This window comes from Emys orbicularis, chromosome 8 (genome assembly GCF_028017835.1).
Source record: "Emys orbicularis isolate rEmyOrb1 chromosome 8, rEmyOrb1.hap1, whole genome shotgun sequence".
Classification (NCBI taxonomy): domain Eukaryota; kingdom Metazoa; phylum Chordata; order Testudines; family Emydidae; genus Emys; species Emys orbicularis.
The window spans coordinates 113568560-113593360 of record NC_088690.1 but is presented as its reverse complement, the minus strand read 5'-3'; the positions used below and the strand labels follow the sequence as shown (position 1 = coordinate 113593360).

General features: G+C 57.3%; 2 protein-coding genes across 3 annotated transcripts; one reads left to right on the top strand and one right to left on the bottom strand.

Moving 5' to 3' along the window:
• The first annotated feature begins 11480 nt into the window (after positions 1–11480).
• On the top strand, positions 11481–14539 carry NHP2 (NHP2 ribonucleoprotein). The gene is made up of 4 exons (XM_065409332.1): positions 11481–11694; positions 11832–11901; positions 12165–12270; positions 14053–14539. The coding sequence occupies exons 1-4, from the start codon at positions 11544–11546 to the stop codon at positions 14176–14178; spliced, it is 453 nt and encodes a 150-aa protein (XP_065265404.1). The 5' UTR covers positions 11481–11543; the 3' UTR covers positions 14179–14539.
• A 1524-nt stretch (positions 14540–16063) lies between these two features.
• RMND5B (required for meiotic nuclear division 5 homolog B) lies at positions 16064–22807 on the bottom strand. Of its 2 annotated transcripts, none has more exons than XM_065409122.1 (9): positions 22604–22807; positions 21137–21282; positions 19284–19424; positions 18756–18856; positions 18010–18176; positions 17645–17810; positions 17465–17567; positions 17235–17389; positions 16064–16696 (listed from the first exon to the last, which is right to left on the bottom strand). In XM_065409122.1, exons 1-9 carry the CDS (start codon positions 22740–22742, stop codon positions 16633–16635), a joined length of 1182 nt encoding a protein of 393 aa, XP_065265194.1. In that variant the 5' UTR covers positions 22743–22807; the 3' UTR covers positions 16064–16632. The 2 variants fall into 2 exon arrangements, with proteins under 2 accessions (XP_065265194.1, XP_065265195.1); XM_065409123.1 differs by having other exon boundaries at positions 21137–21331; positions 22604–22667.
• Positions 22808–24801: the final 1994 nt, after the last annotated feature.

Below are 24801 nucleotides of genomic sequence, written 5' to 3'. Positions count from 1 at the left end.
AGCCCTGCCATGGGGAGGGTGGGAGAGTGTGTGTGTCAGAGAGACTCTGTTACACACCGGAGAAGCTAGTTTGGCTTTCCAAAGAAAAGGATGCAGCAGAACATAAAATAAAATCTATCCCTCCAGGACAGGAACGAGAACAAAAGTCACCACAATAAAGCCCTTTGCCCCATTGTGGTTTGCGGCTTCTTGCCCAGTCCTGGCCCCAGCTTCCTGGCCTCTCCTCAGAGCTGCTCTGATTCAGCTCACCTCACCTTCTAGGATGCTACCTATAACCCTGTGTCTTCTTGTGCCTCAAGTCCTGGCTGATCACCAGTTTGCTACACTGTGACTTAGTAGTGGTCTAACTGTACTAACACTGCATACCGGACACCCACCAGTCAGAGCCATCACTGCCTCCTCCTATGGGGATATTCACACTGATTAGAGCATCTCATTCTGCAGAGAGAAAGACAAAAGACTGGACTCCTTGTCCTGCTTCATTCATTTCACAGCCATTCCCACACTTGTAGCACAAGGACCCAGACATCCTTAAAGTGACAGGCCGCCATCTCATAGACTCCCACGTGAGTTCTGTGCACTTGGGGAGCAGGAGGCTAGGTATGATGTAGGGCCGTGGGATGGAACATGGGAACTGGAGGGCTGCAGCAGGGACAAGGCCTAGATCCACAAAGGGACTTAGGCATTGCAACAACTAATGTTTAGGTGCCTAGAATATCATTGGAACCCACAAAGCCTGGATTGGGTGCCGAGGGTCCCTATACGATGAGGAGCCTAAGAATGGGATTGTAGCAATGCGGGACTCACCCCTGCGGCACCTCCTGCTGGTTGTCTTTGGGAATTAGCTCGTCCAGCCTGCGGAGCGCCCTCTGCAGGCCGGTGTCCTGCTGCCGCTTGGCCCCCCATGTCCCTCCCAGACCCGGTGCCCTGTTATCTGGGGTGCTGCCCCTTGGCAGTAACCCCTTTGTCTCAGGGTCTCCCCTCCCAGGGGAACCCCCACCCCCTATCCCCACCTCACCTCAGTATAAGGCTACTGCCAGTCACGTCTAGCCCCCGTGCCCTGGGGCAGACTGCAGTATCAGCCACTCATCACTGGCAAGGTTGGATTTAGACCTGCTGCCTTTGCCTACCCCTGGGCTGCCCTCTGCAACCCCCAGGCTGGAGCCTCCCCAGCTCGTCCCCAGCCCTGCTCCACTTAGGTTCTCTGCTCAGGTCCATCTCCCTCTACAGCTAGAGAGAGACTCTTGAGCTCTTGGCTCCCAGCCTCTTATATAGGGCCAGCTGAGGTCTGATTGGGGCGTGGCCCAGCTGCGGCTGCTTCCCCAATCAGCCTATTAGCTGTTTTCCCTACCACAGTCCTCCACAGGGCTACTTTTAACTCCTCCCGGGCAGGAGCGGGTGATTACCCCGCTACAGGATCCACAGAACATCAGCACACTATGCAGGCACCACCTAAACTGGCCAATGGTAGAGGCTGAGGAGAGGGAAGTATCCTAAGCCCCGCCCCTCTCACAGCATTCAGTTCCTAAATCCAGGGTGTTGGGAGGCACTTGTCTCTGCTTGCGATCCACGTCCAGGAGCCCTCTCCTGGAGTCAGGTGGCTTAGACCTGCCTTATAGGGTCATAGATTCCAAGGCCAGAAGGCCCCACTGTGATAATCTAGTCTGACCTGCTGCATAGCGCCATGACACATTAACGAGAGAACTTCCTAAAATACTTCCTAGAGCAGATCTAACAAAACCTCTAATCTCAGGGTACTCCCTGGGATGTGGGAAACCCCTGTTCTGTCCCCACTCTAAAGAATGAAGAGGGATTCCCTCATCAGATAGGGGCCCTTACCCCTGGACTATAGAGTCATGCTCACTTGTGCTCTGACCTCATTCATATTTAATTCATGAATAAAAAGTGTAATGGCCTCAACAAGAGAGATGGAGAGACCCCTACCTTGGGCTCTTCGACAGGCCAGTGGTGAGGGGCTATACCTGAAAGCAAAGCCCTTTGCTTCACCAAGTAGAAAGGGGCACTGAAACTGGGTCTCCCACCTCCAAGGTGCGTACCTTAGCCACTAAGCTAAAGGCCATAAGAGAGGCTATTACCCTCTCCCTCCTGGCCATGATGTGCAGGGCAGCCATGCTCTGAGCATGCCTGCCAGCCTGGGCCCTGCAGGCAAGCTAAACAGAGGAGTGCCTGTTTCCATCCATTTGAGGATTTCATTGAGGCTTAAACATGAGATGGGCCTCCAGTCACCTGCCTGAGGCAGCAGAGCTCATCCCCAGAGGCAGAAACTTCGGTGCTGAGGGAACTTTTACAACCTGGTGAGTTTAGGCGCATAGAGGGTTAGATAGCAGCTGAGCAGGAGTTGTGTGGATCACAGCAGTGCCGAAAGTCCCTTTGTGGATCTGAGTAAAAGAGACTTTCCACCACCAGACCGAGAGAGAGACCTGGTCCCACGGCTCCAGCAGGAGCTCAGTGACTTCTCCCCAGGTTTTGTGCCTTTAGTAAACTCCGCACATGGCATCACATGGTGCCTTGGTGGCTCTGCCATCACTGAGCCATTGCCAAAGACCTGTTCTAGCCTGAGAGTTGTGGGTCCAATGGCAGCTATTGCAACTGAGCTGAACCCCAAAATGAGAGTCTCTGGAGGGACCCAAACAAAGTGGCTTGGGAAATACTTCCCCATAGATCCGTGATGGGGAGACTTGCCCTGTAGCTACCTGGAAGGTGTTTTGTTTAGACCACAAGCTAAAGGGCAGTGACCTTCCCTCCTCCTGAGTGTCCTGGAGGCCAGCAGTGGCAGTACATCCCCCTGCTCCTTATCTGGCATGATGAGTTGATAACCTCTCCTCTGTGCAGGGTGCCACTCAGCTGTGCTAACCCACTGCGACATTTGCTTTTCAAAAAGACACTGCTGTCCATCTGGAAGATGATAGCCAGCCACAGGTGTGTATCTCTGGGGGACAGCTCGTAATTATCTGGGGGAAGTTCTCTGGGCTGTGTTATACAGGGGGTCAGACTAGAAGGTCACAATGGTCCCTTCTGGCCTTGGACTTTTTGAATCTGTGAACTGAGGGGAATCACCAGAGCTGAGGTGTGGGCAGCAGGACTGAAGGGTCAGGGGGCTGGGGGCTGAGGGCAGTGGCAGAGCTGGGGGGAGTGGGAGAGAAGTCCAGGGCTAGAATAGCAGAGGGGCTGCAGATTGGGATTGAGGGGCAGCAGCAGAGCTGGGAGTGAAACTTGCATGGCCCCTGTCCACACTGTCCCTAACTCTAGCCCCAGGGCCCTTCCATGAGGGCAAGAGTAAAATGGATCATTTCTCACTGGGTTCACCCACACCAGTCTCTGTAGCAGGAATGCCTCCTGCTGCAGGGATGGGGCTAACGCGAGGCGCTGGCTCTGCTGCATGTTCCATCTGATTAACTTGGCAGCCACTGGTTCGAGCAGGAAACTGAGTTCAGATTCCTGGCTTAGCGACCACCAACAGTGGACTCCGAGGTTTCCTGCCATCCTTCCCGTATTTCCCTGGGGGATTGCTAGTCACTGGCCCCACATCAGCCTTCATGGGCGCCAGGGAAGAGGAATAGTGGGCCTGCTGCCCCCTCTTCAAGAGTCACGTGAACAGTGGGGGACAAACCTGATTCTCTCCTGTCTCTTTGGGCTTGTCCCTCTAGGTACTGTGGCCCATTCCTGAAGCCAGTGTCAGACAAGCAGGCTCCTGGGTACAAGGATGTGGTGAGAAGGTAGGAAGGCTGCTCTAAAGCATTTTCATCTGCTTCCTCCACCTTCCGAGAGCCCCAGCATGTAGAGAGGAAAAAGCTATGGGGCAACTTTGTGTCATCTATCCCATGCTCGTCACCATGGTATCTGCCTCCCATCAGAGACCAGGGTGGGAAGGTTCCCTACAGTGTCTTCTCCAAGGCTTAGTCCAAAGCGGCAGGGCTCCCATCCTGCCCCAGCTCTCCCAAGGAGACTCTCCCTAAATAGGCCTCACTCTCCAGAAACTTTTTCTTATATACAGCCTCCATTTTGCCTTTCAGCATCCATGTTCCTTTTTGAAATGTCGCACCTTTGGCCCACCTAAAATACTCCCACTTCCTCCTGCGGGTTTACACCCTTCAAATACTTTGAAGCTGTTATCATGTTCTTAGCCCCATCCTCCGCTGCGAACCAGCAGGAAAAGGAACCAGCAGGCAAGGTGGCAGGTGGGGGAAGATAAAGGGAAACACACACACACCTTGTAGCCAACAGGCCAGTAGTGATAGCTCTCACCTGCGCTATAGGGTCCAGGATTCAAGTCACAGCTCCAAATCAGGCAGCATGAGGATTCAAGCCTGGATCTCCCACATCCCAGGGGAGCACCCTAACTGCTGGGCTACTCACTGTTTGGGGGTGGGTCTCCCAATCTCTCCTGCTTGCAATGTTCTAATTTGTATGGCTAATTTCTTGGCGCACGGATTTGAACCTACCTCTCCCACATTCCAGGTGAGGGCCTAACCTCTGAGCTCTTGGGATACCTGTACCAGCCAACCTGCCCAAAAAACTCTTACCCCAGCAGTCTTTTGTGTAGGGTAGGCATATTCAAAGCACACCTACCACATTGAGATAGGCAGGGGCGTGCCTTGCTGGAGAATCCTGCTGGGGCTTAGATGTGTGCTAGAGGGCCAAGGAGCTTGGTAGTGTCAGGACCTACATCCCCACCAGCAGAAACTTAGGTGCCTACAGGGTTAGTCAGCAGCAGAGCAGTAGTTCTTTGAGTAGTGTCCTAATGAGTGCTCCACTTCAGGCGCGCATGTGCCTCTCGAGCCCTTGATGGATTTTGGGTAGCAGGTAGAATACCCCTGTTCGGGGCTCTAGGGCTGTGTCAGTGCAGATTTGTTCCTGTGCTTCTTTAGGGAGTTTCTTGAGCAGATGGTGTAGTTTCTTTTGGTAATCCTCAGTGGGGCCAGAGGGTAATGGCTAAGGTTATGGGCAAGTGATGCTGCTTTTCCACAACAGACTGGACTTCTACATAGAGTATTTCCATCGACGTGCACGACGTGCTTTTCCACAATTTCAGCTTGTGCACGTCGACGGACGCACTCTATGTAGAAGTCCAGTCTGTTGTGCAGAACACAACGCCATCCACAGCCTCAGAAACAACTCTGACATCATAATAAAAAAGGCTGACAAAGGAGGTGCTGTCGTCATCATGAATAGGTCGGAATACGAACAAGAGGCTGCTAGACAACTCTCTGGCACCACATTCTATAGGCCATTACCCTCTGACCCTCCTGCTACCCAAAATCCATGAACCTGGGAATCCTGGACACCCCATCATCTCAGGTATTGGCACCCTGACAGCAGGATTATCTGGCTATGTGGACTCTCTCCTCATGCCCTACGTTACCAGCTATCTTTGAGACACTACTGACTTCCTGAGGAAACTACAATCCTTTGGTGATCTTCCAGAAAACACCATCCTGGCCACTATGGATGTAGAAGCCCTCTACACCAACATTCCACACAAAGATAGACTACAAGCCGCCAGGAACAGTATCCCCGATATTGTCATGGCAAACCTGGTGGCTGAACTTTGTGACTTTGTCCTCACCTACAACTGTTTCACATTTGGGGAAGGGGGCCCTTGAGGAATTCCACCAAGATTTCAACGATTTCCACCCTACCATCAACCTGAGTCTGGACCAGTCCACACAAGAGGTCCACTTCCTAGACACTACAATGCTAATAAGCGATGGTCACATAAACACCACCCTATACCGGAAACCTACTGACCGCTATACTTACCTACATGCCTCCAGCTTTCATCCAGACCACATCACACGATCCATTGTCTACAGCCAAGCGCTAAGATACAACCGCATTTGCTCCGATCCCTCAGACAGAGACAAACACATACAGAATCTCTATCAAGCGTTTTTAAAACTGCAATACCCACCTGGTGAAGTGAAGAAACAGATTGACAGAGCCAGAAGGGTACTGAGAAGTCACCTACTACAAGACAGGCCCAACAAAGAAAGTAACAGAATGCCACTAGCCGTCACCTACAGCCCCCAACTAAAACCTCTCCAGCACATCATCAAGGATCTACAAGCTATCCTGAAAGATGATCCCTCACTCTCGCAGACCTTGGGAGACAGGCCAGTCCTCGCCTACAGACAGCCCCCCAACCTGAAGCAAATACTCACCAGCAACTACACACCACACAACAAAAACACCAACCCTGGAACCAAACCCTGCAACAAAGCCCGTTGCCAACTCTGTCCACATATCTATTCAAGGGACACCATCATAGGACCATCAGCCACACCATCCGGGGCTCGTTCACCTGCACATCTACCAATGTGATATATGCCATCATGTGCCAGCAATGCCCCTCTGCCATGTACATTGGCCAAACCGGACAGTCCCTACGTAAAAGAATAAATGGACACAAATCTGACATCAGGAATTATAACATTAAAAAAACAGTAGGAGAACACTTCAATCTCTCTGGTCACTCAATAACAGACCTAAAAGTGGCAATTCTTCAACAACAAAAATTAAAAAACAGACTCCAATGTGAAACTGCAGAACTGGAATTAATTTGCAAACTGGATACCATCAGATTAGGCCTGAATAAAGACTGGGAGTGTTGGGTCATTACAAAACCTAAACTTAATTTCCCCATTACTAATTTCTCCCTATTGTTAGTCACACCTTCTTGTCAACTGTCTGTAATGGGCCACTCTCTTATCACTTCAAAAGTTATTTTTCCTCCCTTGGTATCCTGCTGTTAATTGATTTATCTCGTTAGACTGACCTCACACTTGATAAAGCAACCCCCATCCTTTTGTTGCCGGCACAGAGGACCTGAGGGGGGGGCAACAGCGGGGTTCGTTGCCCGGTGTGCTTCGCGCCAATGAACACACCAGGGTGGAGAAGCAGACAAAGTTTATTCAAGAGCTCTGAATAGGCACTAGGAGACCAGCATGTTTCAAATCAAGCGCCCTGATACAAGCAGTTTTTCCCTTTTTATTCTTTTCTTCCTCCCCCCCTCCTTCCCTACCTCCCCCCCTTCCTCCCTCTGTAGCAGTTACATTAAACGACCTTGGCTGCGTAGCTTGTTCGCAATGTTCCCTTCTGCAAGTTATTTTGTTCTTCAGCTAGAAGCATGTAGGTTTCCCTTATTACTACCGTTTTCCAGCTGCTGGCCTGTGAGGTTAGTAAAGTTTAACATGGAGGGGCTTTCAGGTATCAGGGGGTAGCCGTGTTAGTCTGTATCTACAAAAACAACAAGGAGTCTGGTGGCACCTTAAAGACTAACAGATTTATTTGGGCATAAGCTTTCGTGGGTAAAAACCTCACTTCTTCGGATGCATAGAGTGAAAGTTACAGATGCAGGCATTATATACTGACACATGGAGAGCAGGGAGTTACTTCGCAAGTGGAGAACCACTGTTGACAGGGCCAATTCAATCAGGGTGGATGTAGTCCACTCCCAATAATAGATGAGGAGGTGTCAATTCCAGGAGAGGAAAAGCTGCTTCTGTAATGAGCCAGCCACTCCCAGTCCCTATTCAAGCCCAGATTAATGGTGTTAAATTTGCAAATGAATTTTAGTTCTGCTGTTTCTCTTTGAAGTCTGTTTCTGAAGTTTTTTTGTTCAATGATAGTGACTTTTAAATCTGTAATAGAATGACCAGGGAGATTGAAGTGTTCACTTACTGGCTTATGTATGTTACCATTCCTGGTGTCCGATTTGTGTCCATTTATTCTTTTGCGGAGGGACTGTCCGGTTTGGCCAATGCACATGGCAGAGGGGCATTGCTGGCACATGATGGCATATATAACATTAGTGGATGTGCAGGTGAATGAGCCCTTGATGGTGTGGCTGATGTGGTTGGGTCCTCTGTCCCCATATCTACTCTGGCGACACCATCAGAGAACCCAGAGTGCATGTGTGGGCCGACCATACACTGCTAATGGAAAAGCTCTGATCAAGGGTTTGCGAGGCTCCTGCACGCCTGAAGAGGCGCACCCATAGTGGGACACATCTCGAAGAACAACAATTACTGCACAGAGTGAGTGACCTCTTCTGTTGTGACACTCAGTGGTGCCTAGGTGTTGGACTTAGGCACCCAAAGTCGCTTTGTGAATCTAGCCTTTTGTCCATGACTTGTTTTGCACTCTCACCGCCTCACTGCTTCAGTGTATGGTTGCTCTTCTCTGTGCTCCCTCCAGTTTGTCTGGAGTTCTAGTAATGTGTGCCGAGCACTGACAGCAGTACGCCAAGTGCAGGCTCCAGGGCTGTATGGGGAGGGCCAGTTACAGGCTGATGCCGCCTAGAATCACACTGATGTTCTTGTATCGTCATACTGTGTTGTAAACCTTGTCTCATTTGCGGTTCCCCTCTCCTTAGTCTCCCAATCACTCCCGTTTTGCAAGGTTCCCCTTGCCAGTGAGGAGCTGAGTTTCAGATCCTTTTTCCCCCAGATGGATTAAGTACATTTTTTAAAGATGCCGCTCATTCTATTTCTGGCCTGCGTTTCTAATCATGGTCATCCTCTTCCACCTCCCGCTTCACCCATCAATTCTGTAATGATTTCAAAAGAAAGTAAATAAGATTTAGTCCTTATAACACGCCCCCTCACCACCACGGCTTTTTCCCCTGGCACCATTAGATTCTTGTTCTTTATAGATATTTTTCTTAACATGTGCCATTTTTAATCACAAGAGAATTGGGGTTGATTTGACAGGTGCTAATTACCAGGATCACGCCTCTTTCCTTTTCTGCTCAGTGTCACATTTGTTTTTTCAGAAATAATTGCTAGTGGCTTGGCAAGTTAATTAGCCATGTGATACATATCACCCAAATCCACAGTTTCTTTCCAGCTTTCTTAAGCTCTTGACATTTTCCTCTTGAGAATTGGGCCCAAGAATTCCAGTGTTTGGGGTTGCAGGGAGACCTCCATTTCAGGGAGAGAGTGCCCACCCCCATCCAGGCAAGGTTAGGGGAGTCCTTAGGTATGTACAGTTGAGTTTCATGCCTCCTTCCAGACCCATGGATTTAACCAACATAAAGAGGCACCTGTCCAAGGGCCAGATCTGGACCACGGCCCAATTCCAGCGCGACCTCATGCTGATGTTCCAGAATGCAGTGATGTATAACAGCTCTGACCATCACGTGCACCGCATGGCTGTGGAGATGCAGCGAGACGTCCTGGAGCAGCTTCAGCTGCTGGGTGAGGCCCTCCTGTGCTCAGAGGAGAGGCTGGGCTTTGGGAGGAGGTAGGGAGATGGTCAGATGAGGGGCCTGTTTTGGGGGGTAGTACCCTCCCCCAGCTCTGTTCCAAACCCTGTTCCCCTGCCCTGCACTAGCAACCATTTCTCACAGCCCATGAGAATGGCAGCTATTGCGCCTTGGTGCCAGGAAGCTGGATTAAAAAAACTAAATGTAATTTCTAGATTCCTGGGGCCTCCTCTGCCCTGGAAAGGACATCCCCTTCCTTGGCTTGGGGTGGGGCCGGGCACACTCCCTGAGCTGGATGCCCCCTTCCTTGGCTGGGGTGGTGGTGATGTTCCCAGGTTTGGGGACCTTTCTCAGGGCAGTAAAGAAAGATGCTGTCCCCAAAGAAAGGAGCTGTATAGCCCTTGGTCCCTTTAAGACCTGTGATGGGGTCTGTACCTCTGTCCCTAATTCATCGTTTAGCACGGTGGAGAAAGGGAGGGTGTATTGAAGATGATGTCAGTCTGCATAGTTGAAAGGACAATACTGAAATTGGCTGAGGCAGAGCTGTGCAGACTGTTCGTGAAATGCAGGCTCTGAGTAAGGTCATTTAAGCCTTTGAAAGGTGTCTGTTACAGCTCTTTGCTTCTACAATGTAATCCCTGTAATGAGGACATGAGGGGAAACAGCTACAAGGCCTTTAACAATCTGTTTAATCTGAGGTCTCACACACTAAACTGCCTTAATCATAATCATATGGCTACTGCACGATGTCACCACAGGGCAGAGTTAAGGTTGTTTAATGGTGCATTTCCATCCCTTAACACATTTGGATTTAAGTGTAATCTAAACTTGAATTTCCTGGGTTTGTAATGTTTGGATTGGGGATCGTTACAACAGCTCTGTAAATGTTTTTACCCTTCCATCGCTGATATGTATGCTTGCTTTTAACTGCATTTTTGGCTTGGACTCTAGGTCAGCTTGTAAACAGGGCAAAGCCACCCTTTTTTCTGCTTTTATTTCCATGTTCTCTGCTTTTAATAAATCTCGTGTGTGAAGTTGTGGTAATCTCACACAGTTGTCCCCAGAAAGAACTCCTTAACTGCTACGGGGGGAAGTTTCTGGAACCCGCCCCCCAGGCTCAGCCCCGAGGTCCTATCCCAGCCAGCTACTGCCATGAAACGTCCCGGGAAGGGGGATCGGCTTTGCAGCGCCTCAGGGCTTGTTCCTTGCCTTATTCTGTCCTCCCTGCAGGGGCTGAGGAGCCAGAGAGACTGGGCTGGGGTGACAAGCTGGAGTCCAAACTTGATGCCTGAATTCTGGTGAAAAGCCTCGTCGGTGTCCAGAAGTTAGGGAATCTGGTCCCGGTCTAGATTCCCTCTCGGCCTGGGACCGCGCCCTGCCCCCATCCCACCGGGCCTGGGGCCGCTCCCTGCCCCCATCCCACCGGGCCCGCCTGGAGCCGCTCCCTGCCCCCATCCCACCGGGCCTGGGGCCGCTCCCTGCCCCCATCCCACCGGGCCCGCCTGGAGCCGCTCCCTGCCCTCCGCCCCCATCGGGGCCACTTCCCTCTCGGCCTGGGGCCGCTCCCACCGGGCCCGCCTGGAGCCGCTCCCTGCCCTCCGCCCCCACCGGGGCCACTTCCCTCTCGGCCTGGGGCCGCTCCCTGCCCCCATCCCACCGGGCCTGGGACCGCGCCCTGCCCCCATCCCACCGGGCCTGGGGCCGCTCCCTGCCCCCCACCGCCCGCCTGGGGCCACTCCCTGCCCCCATCCCACCGGGCCTGGGGCCGCTCCCTGCCCCCATCCCACCGGGCCCGCCTGGAGCCGCTCCCTGCCCTCCGCCCCCACCGGGGCCACTTCCCTCTCGGCCTGGGGCCGCTCCCTGCCCCCATCCCACCGGGCCTGGGACCGCGCCCTGCCCCCATCCCACCGGGCCTGGGGCCGCTCCCTGCCCCCCACCGCCCGCCTGGGGCCACTTCCCTCTCGGTCTGGGGCCCTTCCCTGCCCCCGGCCGGGTGCGGCGGGCGCCGGTGGCCCGGGCTGCAGCTGGGGGGTTGTAGGCGGAGCCTGGGCCGGGCTGGGCGTGGCGAAGAGACCCGGGACACGCGCGCACACGCGGCTCCAGCAGGCGCGTGTCTCTGAGAATGGTGGGACGGTCACGCGCGTCCCTTCCCTTCGGGCACGTGGGGCCCGCGCGGCCAGGCCGCCTCCGCGGGGGGCGGGGCAAACAAGGGGAGGGTTGTTATTGGCTGGGATGGAGTCTGTAACCAGGTCCTTCCCAGGGTGCTCTGCGCGCACGCGGAAGTGGGGCAGGGGTGCGGGCCACGTGTCTGTCGATCATGGCTCGGGAGAAGCTGCCGGAGGCGGCGCCGGAGCCCGAAGCGGCGCCGGAGCGATCGTACCAGGAGCTGCTGGGGAACCTGAACCCGATCGCGCGGCCGCTGGCCTCCCGGAAGCTCACCCGCAAGCTCTACAAGTGCGTCAAGAAAGGTGGGGCCGGGACTGGGGCAGGGCAGGCCGCCGGGGTGGGACAAAGGCCAGTGGACGGGCCCGGGGAGCGGGGGAAAGGGGCCGGGAGCCCCGCTGAGCCCGGGCTGAATTCTGAGGGCCTCGTATTTCTCTTCCAGCGGCGAAACACAAGCAGATCCGGCGGGGAGTGAAGGAAGTTCAGAAATTCATCAACAAGGGCGAGAAAGGGTAAGAACCCACCAGCCCTGGCGCCCCGGGAGCTGGGCACTGAGCTGCTGCAGCATCTGCCCAGACAGGCGCTGTCCGGGCACTCGGCTCTGACCGTATCGGCCTTTAGCACTTCGTCCTGTGCCCCATGGCCAGATACGAGACAGCAGCAGCGCCGGGCCCCCTTTGTGACCAATCACCTCCTCAGCGCTCCGTGACTTTAACGTGCCGGTTCCCATCTCCCTCTACAGCTACTGATAGGTCTTCTCGCTCTGCTGTTTCAGGATCATAGTCCTTGCTGGAGACACGCTGCCCATTGAAGTTTATTGCCACATCCCTGTCATGTGTGAAGACAGGTCCCTCCCCTATGCTTACATCCCCTCCAAGTCGGTAAGGTCGGGGGGGCTCTCAGGGGTTGGGGGAATCAACCCTTCTTGGGCACCAAGAGGGCATGAAACATTCTAGCAGGATAACAAGCGATGGCTTAGGTGGTGCCTCCTTTGCCCCCCTTTCTCTTTTTGGTGCTAAGAAGCTCTTGCCCAGGGCATAAAACCCAGGTCTTTGCTGCTGCTCCCCCACAACTCCGTAAAATCACCCATTTGAGCTAAGGGATCCCTAGCAGTGACACTCTACGGCAGAGGTGGGCAAACTTTTTGGCCTGAGGGCCACATTGGGGTTGCAAAACTGTATGGCAGGCCAGGTAGACAAGGCTGTGCCTCCCCAAACAGCCTGGCCCCCGCCTCCTATCCGCCACTTCCCACCCCCTGACTACCCTCCTCAGAACTCCCGACCCATCCAACCCCTGCTCCTTGTCTCCTGACTGAGCCCCCCCATTCAACCCCCCTGTTCCCTTTCCCCTGACTGCCCCAACCCCTACCCACACCCTGACAGGCCCCCCGGGACTCCCACGCCTATCCAATGGCCCTCTGTTCCCCGTCCCCTGACAGCCCCTCCCCCCAGAACCTCTGCCGCCATCCAACCTCTCTGCCCCCTTACCATGCGGCTCAGAGCAGCAGAAGCTCACAGCCCAGCCAGAGCCAGCCGCGCTGCCTGCACGGGACAGCAGGGGAGGGGCCGGGGGCTAGCCTCCCTTGATGGGAGTTCAGGGGCTGTAGTTTGCCCACCTCTGCTCTACGGGCTGTTTGTCATCCTGCTTCAAGGGTGGGGTTGAAGAGGGGACACTGCCTACCACTGAAGCCTTTATTTTGCCAGAAGTAACACAGCCAGGCAAATGTTTTAAGCTGCCTGGGGTAATACTGTGAAGTGTGCTCTAGTCTATGGGCCAAAGGAGACTTTCACCTTTGTTCCTAAAACATTATTTGCCCAGCTGCAGCCAGGAGATAGCGATGTTCTGTTCTCATCTGGCAGCTCCTTTAAATTGTCCAAATAACAAAACAAAAAACCCAAGGGGAGCCCTACACAATCGTCTCTAAGGGGGTGTCTCCAGCTGGCATCCTTAGGGCTTTAACCTGCCTTCGACCCAGCAAGACATTGGCCCTGCTGACTTCGTGCCATCCTTGCAGAGTACAGCTGGGCCCCGTGAGGCCAGACATTCCTGGATCAGCAAGGACAGGCTGGGGGAGGAGTTGGGGAAGAGAAGTCCCTCTAACACAGCAGACCCCCAAATGGGGTCATGCCCTGGCAATCCCTCCTATGCAACGGGTGCTGTCTTGCTCTGCACAGCGTGACCTCGCCTCTGTGGTGTGTGCACGGTCACGGTGCATTGATGATGCCATTTTGTTCTATGAAATGGCTTCCTCGACACAGCATGACCTCACACGCCGCACAGCTACGCAGTCACGCTGTGTGGAGGAGAACATTTTGCTCTTCAGAATGATGTACTCCGTACCCTCTGGGGTCCCGGGAGGAAATAATTCAAATGGGGTTGTCCCACAAAAAGTTTGGGAACCCTTGCTCTAACCTGGGGGGGGTGGGAGGGAGAGAGACTGCTCAGCTGTGGGAAGGTTGCTTTACAACTTGGTTCAGTCACTTGGGGGTGATTGTAGGGTCAGGGGAGCCATATTCTCCCCTGTGGGGTGGAGTGCAGGGGTCTGCTCTCCTCCAGAGGAGTGGTAGGGGTCCCACTCCCCCCCCAGTGGATGGGGCTGTCTGCTGATGGAGGTCACCAGCAGCTTTCCTGGACATGCCTGATATCCTCTTCCTCTTGTTCAGGATCTGGGAGCAGCTGGAGGCTCAAAGCGCCCAACCTGTGTGATAATGATCAAGCCACATGAGGAGTACCAGGAGGCATATGAGGAGTGTTGGGAGGAGGTTGTGTCTCTTCCTGTCCCCCTGTGAAGTGCCTGCTCTGGAGCTTCTGGCTGGCTGGGCCTGCGCTGCCCCAGCAACATTCGCTGGCCTCCGAGGACTTTACAAAATGAAACGTGCGCTGGTCCTGCAGCGACTTGCTGGGTGCTCAGTGTGGGGGAGAGGGGGCTGCATGGACCCTGGGCTTTTTACATTTAACCAAAAAAAATTGTTCTGAAATAATTGAGTAGCAGCTGCTGAGGGTGGGGGCAGATGGTGATGAACCTCCCCCTTGAAGGGCCAGGGAGAGCAGGCTTCCTGGACGGGCTAGCAATCCTGTGGGGGACGAGCCCAAGCCATGAGCAGCGAGTCAGACCTGTTCTGTGGTGGATGAAATAAATGTATTTGTACAGCTGTTTGCTGGGGTTGTTAGTAAAGTCGCTGTTGGAGGCACCCTGGCTTTAAGGCTACATTCTGAGCCGGTGGCTGATGTGCCATCACCAGCAGGGCTGGGCCTGAAGGCTGAATAATGGAAAGTGGGGGAGGAACAAGGATGATTGGGTAGAAATGACATTAGCACAGAAACCGCTTTCTTTCTGGCCCACCAGCATTTGCCCTGAACTAAATAGAGGCCATTGCGCTGGGTGCAGAAGGGCTAGAGAGGGTTGGTGTCCCTTTCAGTCAAGCCCAGCCATGGCTAGGTGGGAACCATTGTGTTGGGGGCTTGGACCCCATGTTAGGAGGCAAAGTGGAGCCTGGGCTAAATGACCAAAAGACTACAGTGAATTTGGCTAAATGAATGTAAGGCAGGACCCATGCCTACCTACTGCAACATGCACTCCCCAGCCATGGCGCATGCCTGACTGATGGCCTCTCTCTGCATCAAAAATATCAGCCTCCTGTGTGCTTCCTTGTGGGATCGCGGGGCGAGAGGAATTTGGACTCCTCTCTCCAGCCCTTGGGGGGCAGCTGCTTGTGACCAGTCCCCACAACCCTCGGTTATGCCCAGCCTGCTGAGGGGGGGGTGGAGAGGTATTGAGGACTAGTATGCATTTCTTCTCCCCCCTTCCCCCTGGTGGGGAGATGACTCCAGCATGTGGGATGTCTGACAGGCAGTGAGGCTGGGGTCTCAGAGCTGCAGTCAGCCACGCATGGGGTGATTGTGCAGTATTGTCGCATGCGTTGATTCTATCCTAGTTGGTGCAAAAAACCCTCCACCCTTTCCTTCCACCACCCGGCTGTGCCCCACTGCTGTGCTGGCTGGGGGCAGCCTGGAATGACAACGAGTTATGACCCACCCCAGCCTCTCATTCAGCTAGGCCCAAAGGGCAACAGATTCCCTCCCTGAGGGCTGCTGAGCCCAGGGGTGAGGTACTGACCAGCTATCGGGCACCTCGTACCCTAGAGCAGCAGGGAGCTGCTCCGTGGGCCTGGAAGCGCTTCAGACAGCGCTCTGATCCGGATCTGAAAGCCACGGGGGCAAACAAACAAGGATGAGCAACCAATTGCTCTGCTCTTAGCAGCAGGTACTGGCAGCTATCCTGGATGTACAGGCTGGACCCCCACCACTACTGGACTCCAGCCATCACTGCCAGCTCTGGGGGATGGGAGACAGGGCTGCAAAGCTACTGCAGAGTCCACCCCAGGCTCACAGCCCAGTCGCTGCTGGCCAGGCCAGCCTTGCCCTGAGAGCAGCCCCAGCACCCTGAGCTCTAGACTAAATCCGCCACGTGTAGCCATCGTGCCCTACTTCTGTACACTCTGCAGCCTGGGAGACTGCCTCTGGAGCAGGATCAAAGGAGCCCAAGCGAGGGCACACTCAGGCTGCAGCTACACCGGGCACTAGAACATTTCGGCATGGTTAAAACTGACACGGCCTCCTGAGCCAGGAGGCCCCTCCCTGCTGCCCAAGGAGCTCCGAGAGCACGGCGGAAAGGCTAACAGGCTTTATTTTCTGGAATTTATAAAATGGCTCCAGGCAGCTCCCGCTTTAATATTTACAATGCAAAAAATATCAGTAAATGCACAAGGGACTGTACAGCATGGCCACTGCCCTGGCAGAGGGCTAGGAACGCTCCAGTAGCCACGCTCGAGGCCAGGAGGGGCTCCGCCTATTAGTGAGCAGACAGCTACCCGGCACTCCGGACAGAGTGGGAGCGCAGAGTGAGCAGGGCAGCATAAGCCAGATCACTAGGAGAGCACACACTGAGGCAGCACGGCCTCCCGGAGCTCGCAGCAGCAAGCACATCACACTGCTGCTCTGTCCATTCTCAGAGGGTGGTCAGGCTCAGGTCCCACTGCTCTGGACCTTGCACTAGGTTCAGCAGAAGGAAGGGACCCCAATGGGGCTGCAGTGGACAGAGCTGCTCTCAGACCCTCAGCCTAACAGACAGCCCACGCCCTGCCGTGGGCAGCACCACCGCCTCTCGCACTGCGAGGGTGGGACAGGCCATCTAAGGGGAAGAGCAGTGACCTATTGCCACAGCCCTTCCAACCCCACCAGCGTCAGAAGATGATGCGCTTCCCATCAGCCGGGTTCTGCTCCATGGGGCAGTAGGGACACTTCAGCCTGAGGAGAGGTCCAGAGACAAAGGCATCAGGCACGAAGGCCAGGGAACACAGAGAAAACGGCAGAGCTCTGGGGCACTGCAGGGAGCACAGCCACAGGGGGCCGACAGCAGCAGAAGTCTGCCCCTCCCGGCACAGTCCAGCCCTCAAGGCTCAGTCTAAGGAAGGCCTGGGGCTAGCCGTAGGCAGGCAGCAGCACTGCTTGTGCACCCTACTTCCCAGCACCAGAGATAACAAGCCCTGCTTATCAGCATACACGGCACCCAGCCCGTTCAGGCTCACTGCTACCCGCAGCACCCAGCTGCAGGAGAGCAGGGGAGCTCGGGAAGGCGATCTGGCCCAGACTAGCACAAGGCCAGCCAGGAACCCTGGCGGTAAAGGGCACAGGCCAAGGGATCTTCAGAGCACTCACGCTCCCATGGCACCGGGCTGCATCACACAAAGTGATGCCAGGCGAGGGCCAAGCCTGCAGGACAGGGGCTGCAGGGCGGAGGTGGGGCAGGGTCCACGGCCTGAGCATGTCAAGAAACCAAACTTACTTCCCCCCATTGATGAGCTTGTTGAGCGCGTCCCGGGAGATGACGTGCCCGCAGATGAGTTTGATAGGCGGATTGGAGTCAGTCGTCTGCTGGCGAAGGATGGGGCAGGCGAACACTGAGTGGTACCAGCACTTCATGCCCAGCTCAATTTCAATCTGCCAAGAGAGCGCAGGGAGGTCAGCCCCACTGCCTCGCCCCGCCCCCCCGCCGCCCCTCGAGATGGCACTTACAGGCAGCTCATCCTTGTGGCTCCAGACACCCGTGCACTGTCTCTGCTCAATCACCGCCTTGATGTTCATCAGCACGGGCAGCGCCACACATCCAGACGCGAAGCTGCGTGAGAGGGAGAGGCCTTAGCACTTGGTGGTGCTGCTAAGGGGGGACCCCGCAGGCCCTGGCCTGGGGCTTACCTGACACTGAGAGGGGATTCCACCGAGAGCCCCAGCAGGGCACAAGCGTCGCGGGTGAAGGTCTCGCAGATCTCTGTCCAGTGCCGGGCATCCAGCAGGTGGCAGTACGGGGAGTTCTCAATGCCCAGGGGCAGGTACACCAGGCTGCCCATCATGACCTGGATCTCTGAACAACACAACACCCTGGTTGGCCTCAAGAAGCAGCATGGCCACAGCCCCCCACCCTGTCCTGCCAACCAGCCAATGCCTCCAGTACGGGGCTAGTGATGGGGCCCCCTGTAGCCTGGGAATGGGGCTACCCAGCCTGGCAGTCCCGTGCCCCACTAGGGAGGCCAGTGGCAGGGCCCCACGTGGCATAGTCTCACCTCGCTGGTGCAGGCGGGCAAAGGGCTGGAAGTGGCGAGCGTAGCTCAGGGCCTCCAGCTGCTTGTCAGGGCCGCCAGCCAGGAGCCGGATGAAGTGGAGACGATGCAGCTTGAATTCCAGGGAGCTGTTCAGCTCCAGCAGACGCTGCCTGTTTGAGATTGCCCAGCTGGATAGGAAAGAACAGGGGGCAGCTAAGTCCTGGCTGTCCTGGGGAGGTGGGCAGGACAGCCAGGAAGCTCTCACTGATGCCCAACCTGACAAGACGAGGATGGGGTTATTCCCGTTCCTGGAGACTGTTTTGTGTGAAATGCCCCTGGCCGGGCTGGCCTAGAGGGCTCCTTTCCCTCCAGTGTCTATAATTCCAGGGACTGCCCAGGTAGCACCAGAGTCAGTTGGGGTGAAAAAAGGAACATAAGTGGCTCATGGGCAAGAGGGTGTGTCAGGCCCTGCAGATGGCGCTGCCCCAGGAGGGCTGGTCAGGGGGTGTTAAGGAGCATTGTGCTTGTAGGCCTCATTCCGACAGGGGTGCAAGGAGCATGCTCTAGCAGGCAGGGTGAGTGAGATCATCACACGTTAGCTGGGGTGCACCGGGCTCTCCCTTGACCAGCCAAAGCACCCCATACCCCAACCCAGACTCGGTGCATGAGTCAAGCAGAAGGGGAGGGGCCACTTTCAGTAAGGATGGGGAGGCTGTGGGCGAGGAGGGGCACTGGATGCTCGGCACTCCCAGATGATTGGTTCTTACTCCAGAGCAGGACGCAGGTCCTGCTCGTGCAGCGCTTCCAGGATCCGGTTCAGCTCCAAGAACGGCTGCTTGAAGTCCAAGTCCACATTCAGGGTGGACTCCTGTGGAGAATGAGAGCCAGTGGTCACATCCCACCATCCTCTTGGGGAGGGCGGCATGCACCGGGGCGGAGGGGTGGTGCCACGAGAGGCTCCCCAGCCAGAGATGGGCAAGGTTTCCTACCCTGCGTGATGGAGAGAGGCCCCCCACCTTGGAGCACAGAGCACATGCAGGAGAGCAGCAGACTTGGCAGCTGCAATTTGGTCCCTGCAGAGCTGGGCAGGGCCTCATACCAACTGGCCTGGGTCAGCTAGAGGCGCTGGCCTGGAGCAAACCTTGCCAGTGGCTAATGCTGAGTAAGGCCCACTCACCAGAGAGCAGGCCACAGCACTCCTGGTTCCCTCTGCCCCAGGGAGGCCACAACCCTCCCTCACACAATGCTGCTGTGTGGCAAGCTAGCACCAGTCTCATGACCGGCAGCCCTGGTACCTGGGACAGCTCCTCCGCCACACTCAGCATGCCCTGCTGGTACAAGTGCTCCACAATCGCCATCTGCAGAATCTGCTGCTGCTTCTCCCGCGACTCCCAGACCGAATCCGAGACCACGCTGCAGAGCTCGGCATCGAAGTTCTGGGAGATGAATGAGAGGAGTCAGTGGTGCCCCTGAGAATGAGGGGACGGCCCCCCATCTATCACCTCCCGGCCTGATCACATGCTCACAAACAAACCCCCTGCAGCTGCCTGCAAAGCCACCCCACAACAGCACCCTCCCACCCAAACCATTGCGGCCCCTGCATGGAGCTGCATTCAATTGGCTGGCTGGATCACAGCCTCAGCGCCACAACAGCGCATTTCTGGGTGGGTGGCGGCACAGTAGTAGGAGGTCATGACACTCTGTACCTCAAAGCAGCACCCTGGACCCCCCCATATTCACCCCATCATATAATTATGATCTATTTCATACAAAGCATGCCATGTAAGGAATCATATGAAAGGTCATGATCTGCAGAAACCCATTGTTCTGTCCAAATATGTATGCCATTTGTGTGTATGAAGTTGTGAGATTTTGCTGTATGGTTGTTACTAGTTCTCTAGTGACAACAGAGGAGGTGATCCCCACCCAGGAGGGTGTTAAGTGACCATTAAACAGCAGGGGAGTTGTAAACAAGGGATTTACAATACGAATACAGTAAGAGGGCTGCACAAGAATCACACAATGGGGGATTGCTCAACTCCATGACTCAGCAAAGCCCACCTGGGCTAATGTTTTCCAGGCACAGGGACTGAGGATATAAAATAGGGGACAGCGGCATCATGCCTTGGCCTTTCGCCTCCCCCACCTACGCTGGAAGCAACAAGAACACTGGGAAGACAAAGACTTGAACTGAGGAGACTGGTCCCAGGCTTAAAGGGGAAGCCTGTGTGTTAAGGACTATAACCTATTTGCAACATCCAGTGGGGTGAGAAAAACTGCTTCATCCCAATACTGCCTAATGTAATAAGGTTTAAGATTTAGACTGCACACTTATCTTTTATTTCCTTTGGTAACTCTCTCTGATCTTTTGTGGCTACCACTTCTAATCACTTAAAATCTCTCTGTAGTTAATAAATCTGTTTTATATTTTACCTAAAACAGTGTGTTTCAATTGAAGTGCTTGGTAAATCTCAGCTCATTTTACAAAGGCTAGTGTCTGTCCTCTCCACATCGAGGGAGGGTGGACTGGGTAATAAACGTACACTGGTCAGGCTTCTGACCAGGGCAAGACGGAACAGCTCTGGGGTGCAAGGTTGGGGTCTTGGAAGATTTGCTGGTGCCTTTCTCCATGTGATTCATGAGTGTCTCTGGGAGCATTTAGCTGGGGGTGGGCTCCACGTGCTGCTGTACTGAGTGATAACAGCGCCTGGAGGGGTTTGCTGCTTTTCACTAGCAGAGCATTGTGAGAGACAGCCCAGTTTGGAGAGTTAAGGGGGCACAGCAGTACTCCAGTTCCAAGCTGTACCCCAGGGAGCCCGTCACAGAGGTGGAATGTGAGCTCCTTAGGGCCAAGAACACATCAGCACAGGAGGGCCCCGATCCTGACTGCAGCACATATAACAGGCATGAACGCACAGGAGCAGGAGACGCTCAGGACCATAGAAAGCCCAACACCATGAAAACTGGCTCCCACCATGATGCCACTGGGCACCAGCAGATGAGGGAGACCTTGGGGGAAATCTTCTCTCCATGCTCCAGCCTGCCAAGGGCCAAAGAACCAATGGGAGCAAAAGCCATCACTAAGGCAGGGATTCCCATCTGGGGCCCGGGTCCAGCCCCTGGACTCTAGATGAAAGGGAGTACTCACCCTATCGATGGCTTTGCCCACCCTGGAGACACTGCTGTGAATATCTTTATGGTCCGAGGCCAGTTTCTGCACCGTGTCTTTGATCTTCCGACAGCACTGGGCCATCACCAGGGAGAGCGTGGCAGAGAGTGGTGCCCCCTGCAGGGCTGCAGCAGAAAGGCTCTTCAGACCTGGCTGCGTGGACTAGCCAGGAGCCTATTCCAGGAAGTTCAATGCCCTTACTGCCAAGGCTTTGCACCAGAAAAGCAGTAGCTTTGAGCTACATCTGCCAAACTCTGCACCATGCACCAGAACTCCCCCTCCCCCGCCAGAACAACGAGCCCTGTGCTAGGCTGCGGTGTGACTTCCGTTTAACTAAACCGCCTCTAATCCACCGGAGTTTGGGAACTGCTCCCTGCTGCAGGGCTGGGATCTGGAGCAGCCTGAGCACCCAGGGGCCAGATAATGCAGAACTGAATGGGAGCAGCTGGAAATGGTTGGTGCAGCCGAGGGCTTTGACTAGTGCGGGTCTAAAGCAGGGGTGAGCAAACTTTTTTGCCTGAGGGCCACATCAGGGTTGTGCAACTGTATGGAGGGCTGGGTAGGGAAGGATGTGCCTCCCCAAACAGCCTGGCCCCCACCTCCTGACTGCCCCCCTCAGAGCCCCCGACCCATCCAAACCCCCCTTCTCCTTGTCCCCTGACCGCCCCCTCCCGGGACCCCCGCCCCCTATCCAACCCCCCTGCTCCCTGTCCCCTGACTGCCCCGACCTCTGTCCACACCCCCGCCCCCTGAGAGCCCCCCCTGGGACTCCCACTCCCAACCCTCCCTGTTCCCCATCCCCTGACTGCCCCCCCCCCGAACCTCTGCCCCATCCAACCACCCCCTGCTCCCTGACTGCCCCCCAGGACTCCCCGCTCCCTTACCCAACCCCCCTGCTCCCCGCCCCCTTACCAGCAGCAGGAGCTCACATCCACGACACCCGGCCAGAGCCAGCTGCGCTCCCCACGCTGCCCAGTGGGAGCAGCGGGCCAGAGCGCGGCCCGCACGGCAGCGTGGCTGCGGGGGAGGGGGGACAGGCTCCCCGGCCGGGATCTCAGGGGCCGGGCAGGACGGTCCCGTGGGCCGTAATTTGCCCACGTCTGGTCTAGAGCAACAGCCTCAGATACTCAATAGCACCCTCTGCAGGCAGACGCCTCACAGCGCACGCCCGGACAGAAAGCTCTGCCAGGATTCCGCCCCCCAAGAGTAGGCGTGTCCCCGCACTGGCCTACAGCCTCCCTACTCAGAACGAGGGCTGAGCCACAGGGCTGTCTGCTCAGCAGATGGAAGCGGAGGTCAGTCTCCATCCATAGCTCTGCCGTCAGTGACCACCCCGCCCGGACACGGCGCTCTGCCCCTAAGCAGCAAGCTGCGGTTTGGGAACAGGCCCGGCTCCAGAAGCAGCACTGTGCTGCGTCACTACATCACGCTGGCGAGCTGTGGTACCTGCGCTGCCGAGATCCTGGCGCAGTTGGCTCACGTAACAGAGCAGCTCCTCCAGGCTCTGCTCACAGTGCTGCCCGTAGCTCAGGAACTTGTGCAGCACTTTGTCCAGCTCTCGCTCCACACAGGCGCACAGCTCCATCACCCGACGGACCCTATGGGGAGAAGCACACAACACAGGCGCACAGCTCCATCATCCGACAGACCCTATGGGGGGAAGCACACAACACAGGCACGCGGCTCCATCACCCGACGGACCCTGCAGGGGGAGCGCACCACACAGGCGCGCGGCTCCATCACCCGACAGATCCTACGGGGGGAGCGCACCGCACAGGCGCGCGGCTCCATCACCCGACGGACCCTGCGGGGGGAGCGCACCACACAGCTCCATCACCCGACGGACCCTGCGGGGGGAGCGCACCGCAGAGGCGCGCGGCTCCATCACCCAACGGACCCTACGGGGGGAGCGCACCGCACAGGCGCGCGGCTCCATCACCCGACGGACCCTGCGGGGGGGAGCGCACCGCACAGCTCCATCACCCGACGGACCCTGCGGGGGGAGCGCACCGCACAGGCGCGCGGCTCCATCGCCCGACGGACCCTGCGGGGGGAGCGCACCGCACAGGCGCGCGGCTCCATCGCCCGACGGACCCTGCGGGGGGAGCGCACCGCACAGGCGCGCGGCTCCATCGCCCGACGGACCCTGCGGGGGGGAGCGCACCGCACAGGCGCGCGGCTCCATCGCCCGACGGACCCTGCTTGGGGAGCGCACCGCACAGGCGCGCGGCTCCATCGCCCGACGGACCCTGCGGGGGGAGCGCACCGCACAGGCGCGCGGCTCCATCGCCTGACGGACCCTGCGGGGGGGAGCGCACCGCACAGGCGCGCGGCCCCATCGCCCGACGGACCCTGCTTGGGGAGCGCACCGCACAGGCGCGCGGCTCCATCGCCCGACGGACCCTGCGGGGGGGAGCGCACCGCACAGGCGCGCGGCTCCATCGCCCGACGGACCCTGCGGGGGGAGCGCACCGCACAGGCGCGCAGCTCCATCGCCCGACGGACCCTGCTTGGGGAGCGCACCGCACAGGCGCGCGGCTCCATCGCCCGACGGACCCTGCGGGGGGAGCGCACCGCACAGGCGCGCGGCTCCATCACCCGACGGACCCTGCGGGGGGAGCGCACCGCACAGCTCCATCACCCGACGGACCCTGCGGGGGGGAGCGCACCGCACAGGCGCGCGGCTCCATCGCCCGACGGACCCTGCTTGGGGAGCGCACCGCACAGGCGCGCGGCTCCATCGCCCGACGGACCCTGCGGGGGGAGCGCACCGCACAGGCGCGCGGCTCCATCGCCCGACGGACCCTGCGGGGGGAGCGCACCGCACAGGCGCGCGGCCCCATCGCCCGACGGACCCTGCTTGGGGAGCGCACCGCACAGGCGCGCGGCTCCATCGCCCGACGGACCCTGCGGGGGGAGCGCACCGCACAGGCGCGCGGCTCCATCGCCCGACGGACCCTGCGGGGGGAGCGCACCGCACAGGCGCGCGGCTCCATCGCCCGACGGACCCTGCGGGGGGGAGCGCACCGCACAGCTCCATCACCCGACGGACCCTGCGGGGGGAGCGCACCGCACAGGCGCGCGGCTCCATCGCCCGACGGGTCCTGCGGGGGGAGCGCACCGCACAGGCGCGCGGCTCCATCACCCGACGGACCCTGCGGGGGGAGCGCACCGCACAGCTCCATCACCCGACGGACCCTGCGGGGGGAGCGCACCGCACAGGCGCGCGGCTCCATCGCCCGACGGGCCCTGCGGGGGGAGCGCACCGCACAGGCGCGCGGCTCCATCGCCCGACGGGTCCTGCGGGGGGAGCGCACCGCACAGGCGCGCGGCTCCATCGCCCCCCCGCCGAGCCCCCCGTCCGCACGCGCTGCCCCCCCGGACCATGCCGAGCTGGGGCTCCAGCCCCCGAGGCCGCCGGGCTCGGCCCGCTCCGCTCACCCGGCGCCGGGGCGGCTTCAGCCCAGCGCTTCCGGCAGCTGCCGCGTCCGGGGCCCGGACTGTCCCGGATCCCCCTCCCCGGGAGACGCGCAGTGGTAGGTTCCTACGGCAGCCGGCGTGGGAGGGGGCTGGACTGGCCCATTACTGCGGGAGGGGCTTACCTAGGGACTCGCCGCCCCCTGGTCTCCCGAACTTGGTACCGC

What these genes read in the sequence shown, in the direction of transcription:
- NHP2 (XM_065409332.1), top strand. Translation starts at nt 11,544, where the DNA reads ATGGCTCGGGAGAAGCTGCCGGAGGCGGCGCCGGAGCCCGAAGCGGCG. An exon ending in CTACAAGTGCGTCAAGAAAG is followed by an intron (nt 11,695 to 11,831) that starts GTGGGGCCGGGA and finishes TTTCTCTTCCAG; the next exon opens with CGGCGAAACACAAGCAGATC. An exon ending in CTTACATCCCCTCCAAGTCG is followed by an intron (nt 12,271 to 14,052) that starts GTAAGGTCGGGG and finishes CCTCTTGTTCAG; the next exon opens with GATCTGGGAGCAGCTGGAGG.
- RMND5B (XM_065409122.1), bottom strand. Translation starts at nt 22,742, where the DNA reads ATGGAGCTGTGCGCCTGTGTGGAGCGAGAGCTGGACAAAGTGCTGCAC. An exon ending in TGGCGGAGGAGCTGTCCCAG is followed by an intron (nt 18,857 to 19,283) that starts GTACCAGGGCTG and finishes CATTCTCCACAG; the next exon opens with GAGTCCACCCTGAATGTGGA. An exon ending in AAGCTCATCAATGGGGGGAA is followed by an intron (nt 16,697 to 17,234) that starts GTAAGTTTGGTT and finishes ACCTCTCCTCAG; the next exon opens with GCTGAAGTGTCCCTACTGCC.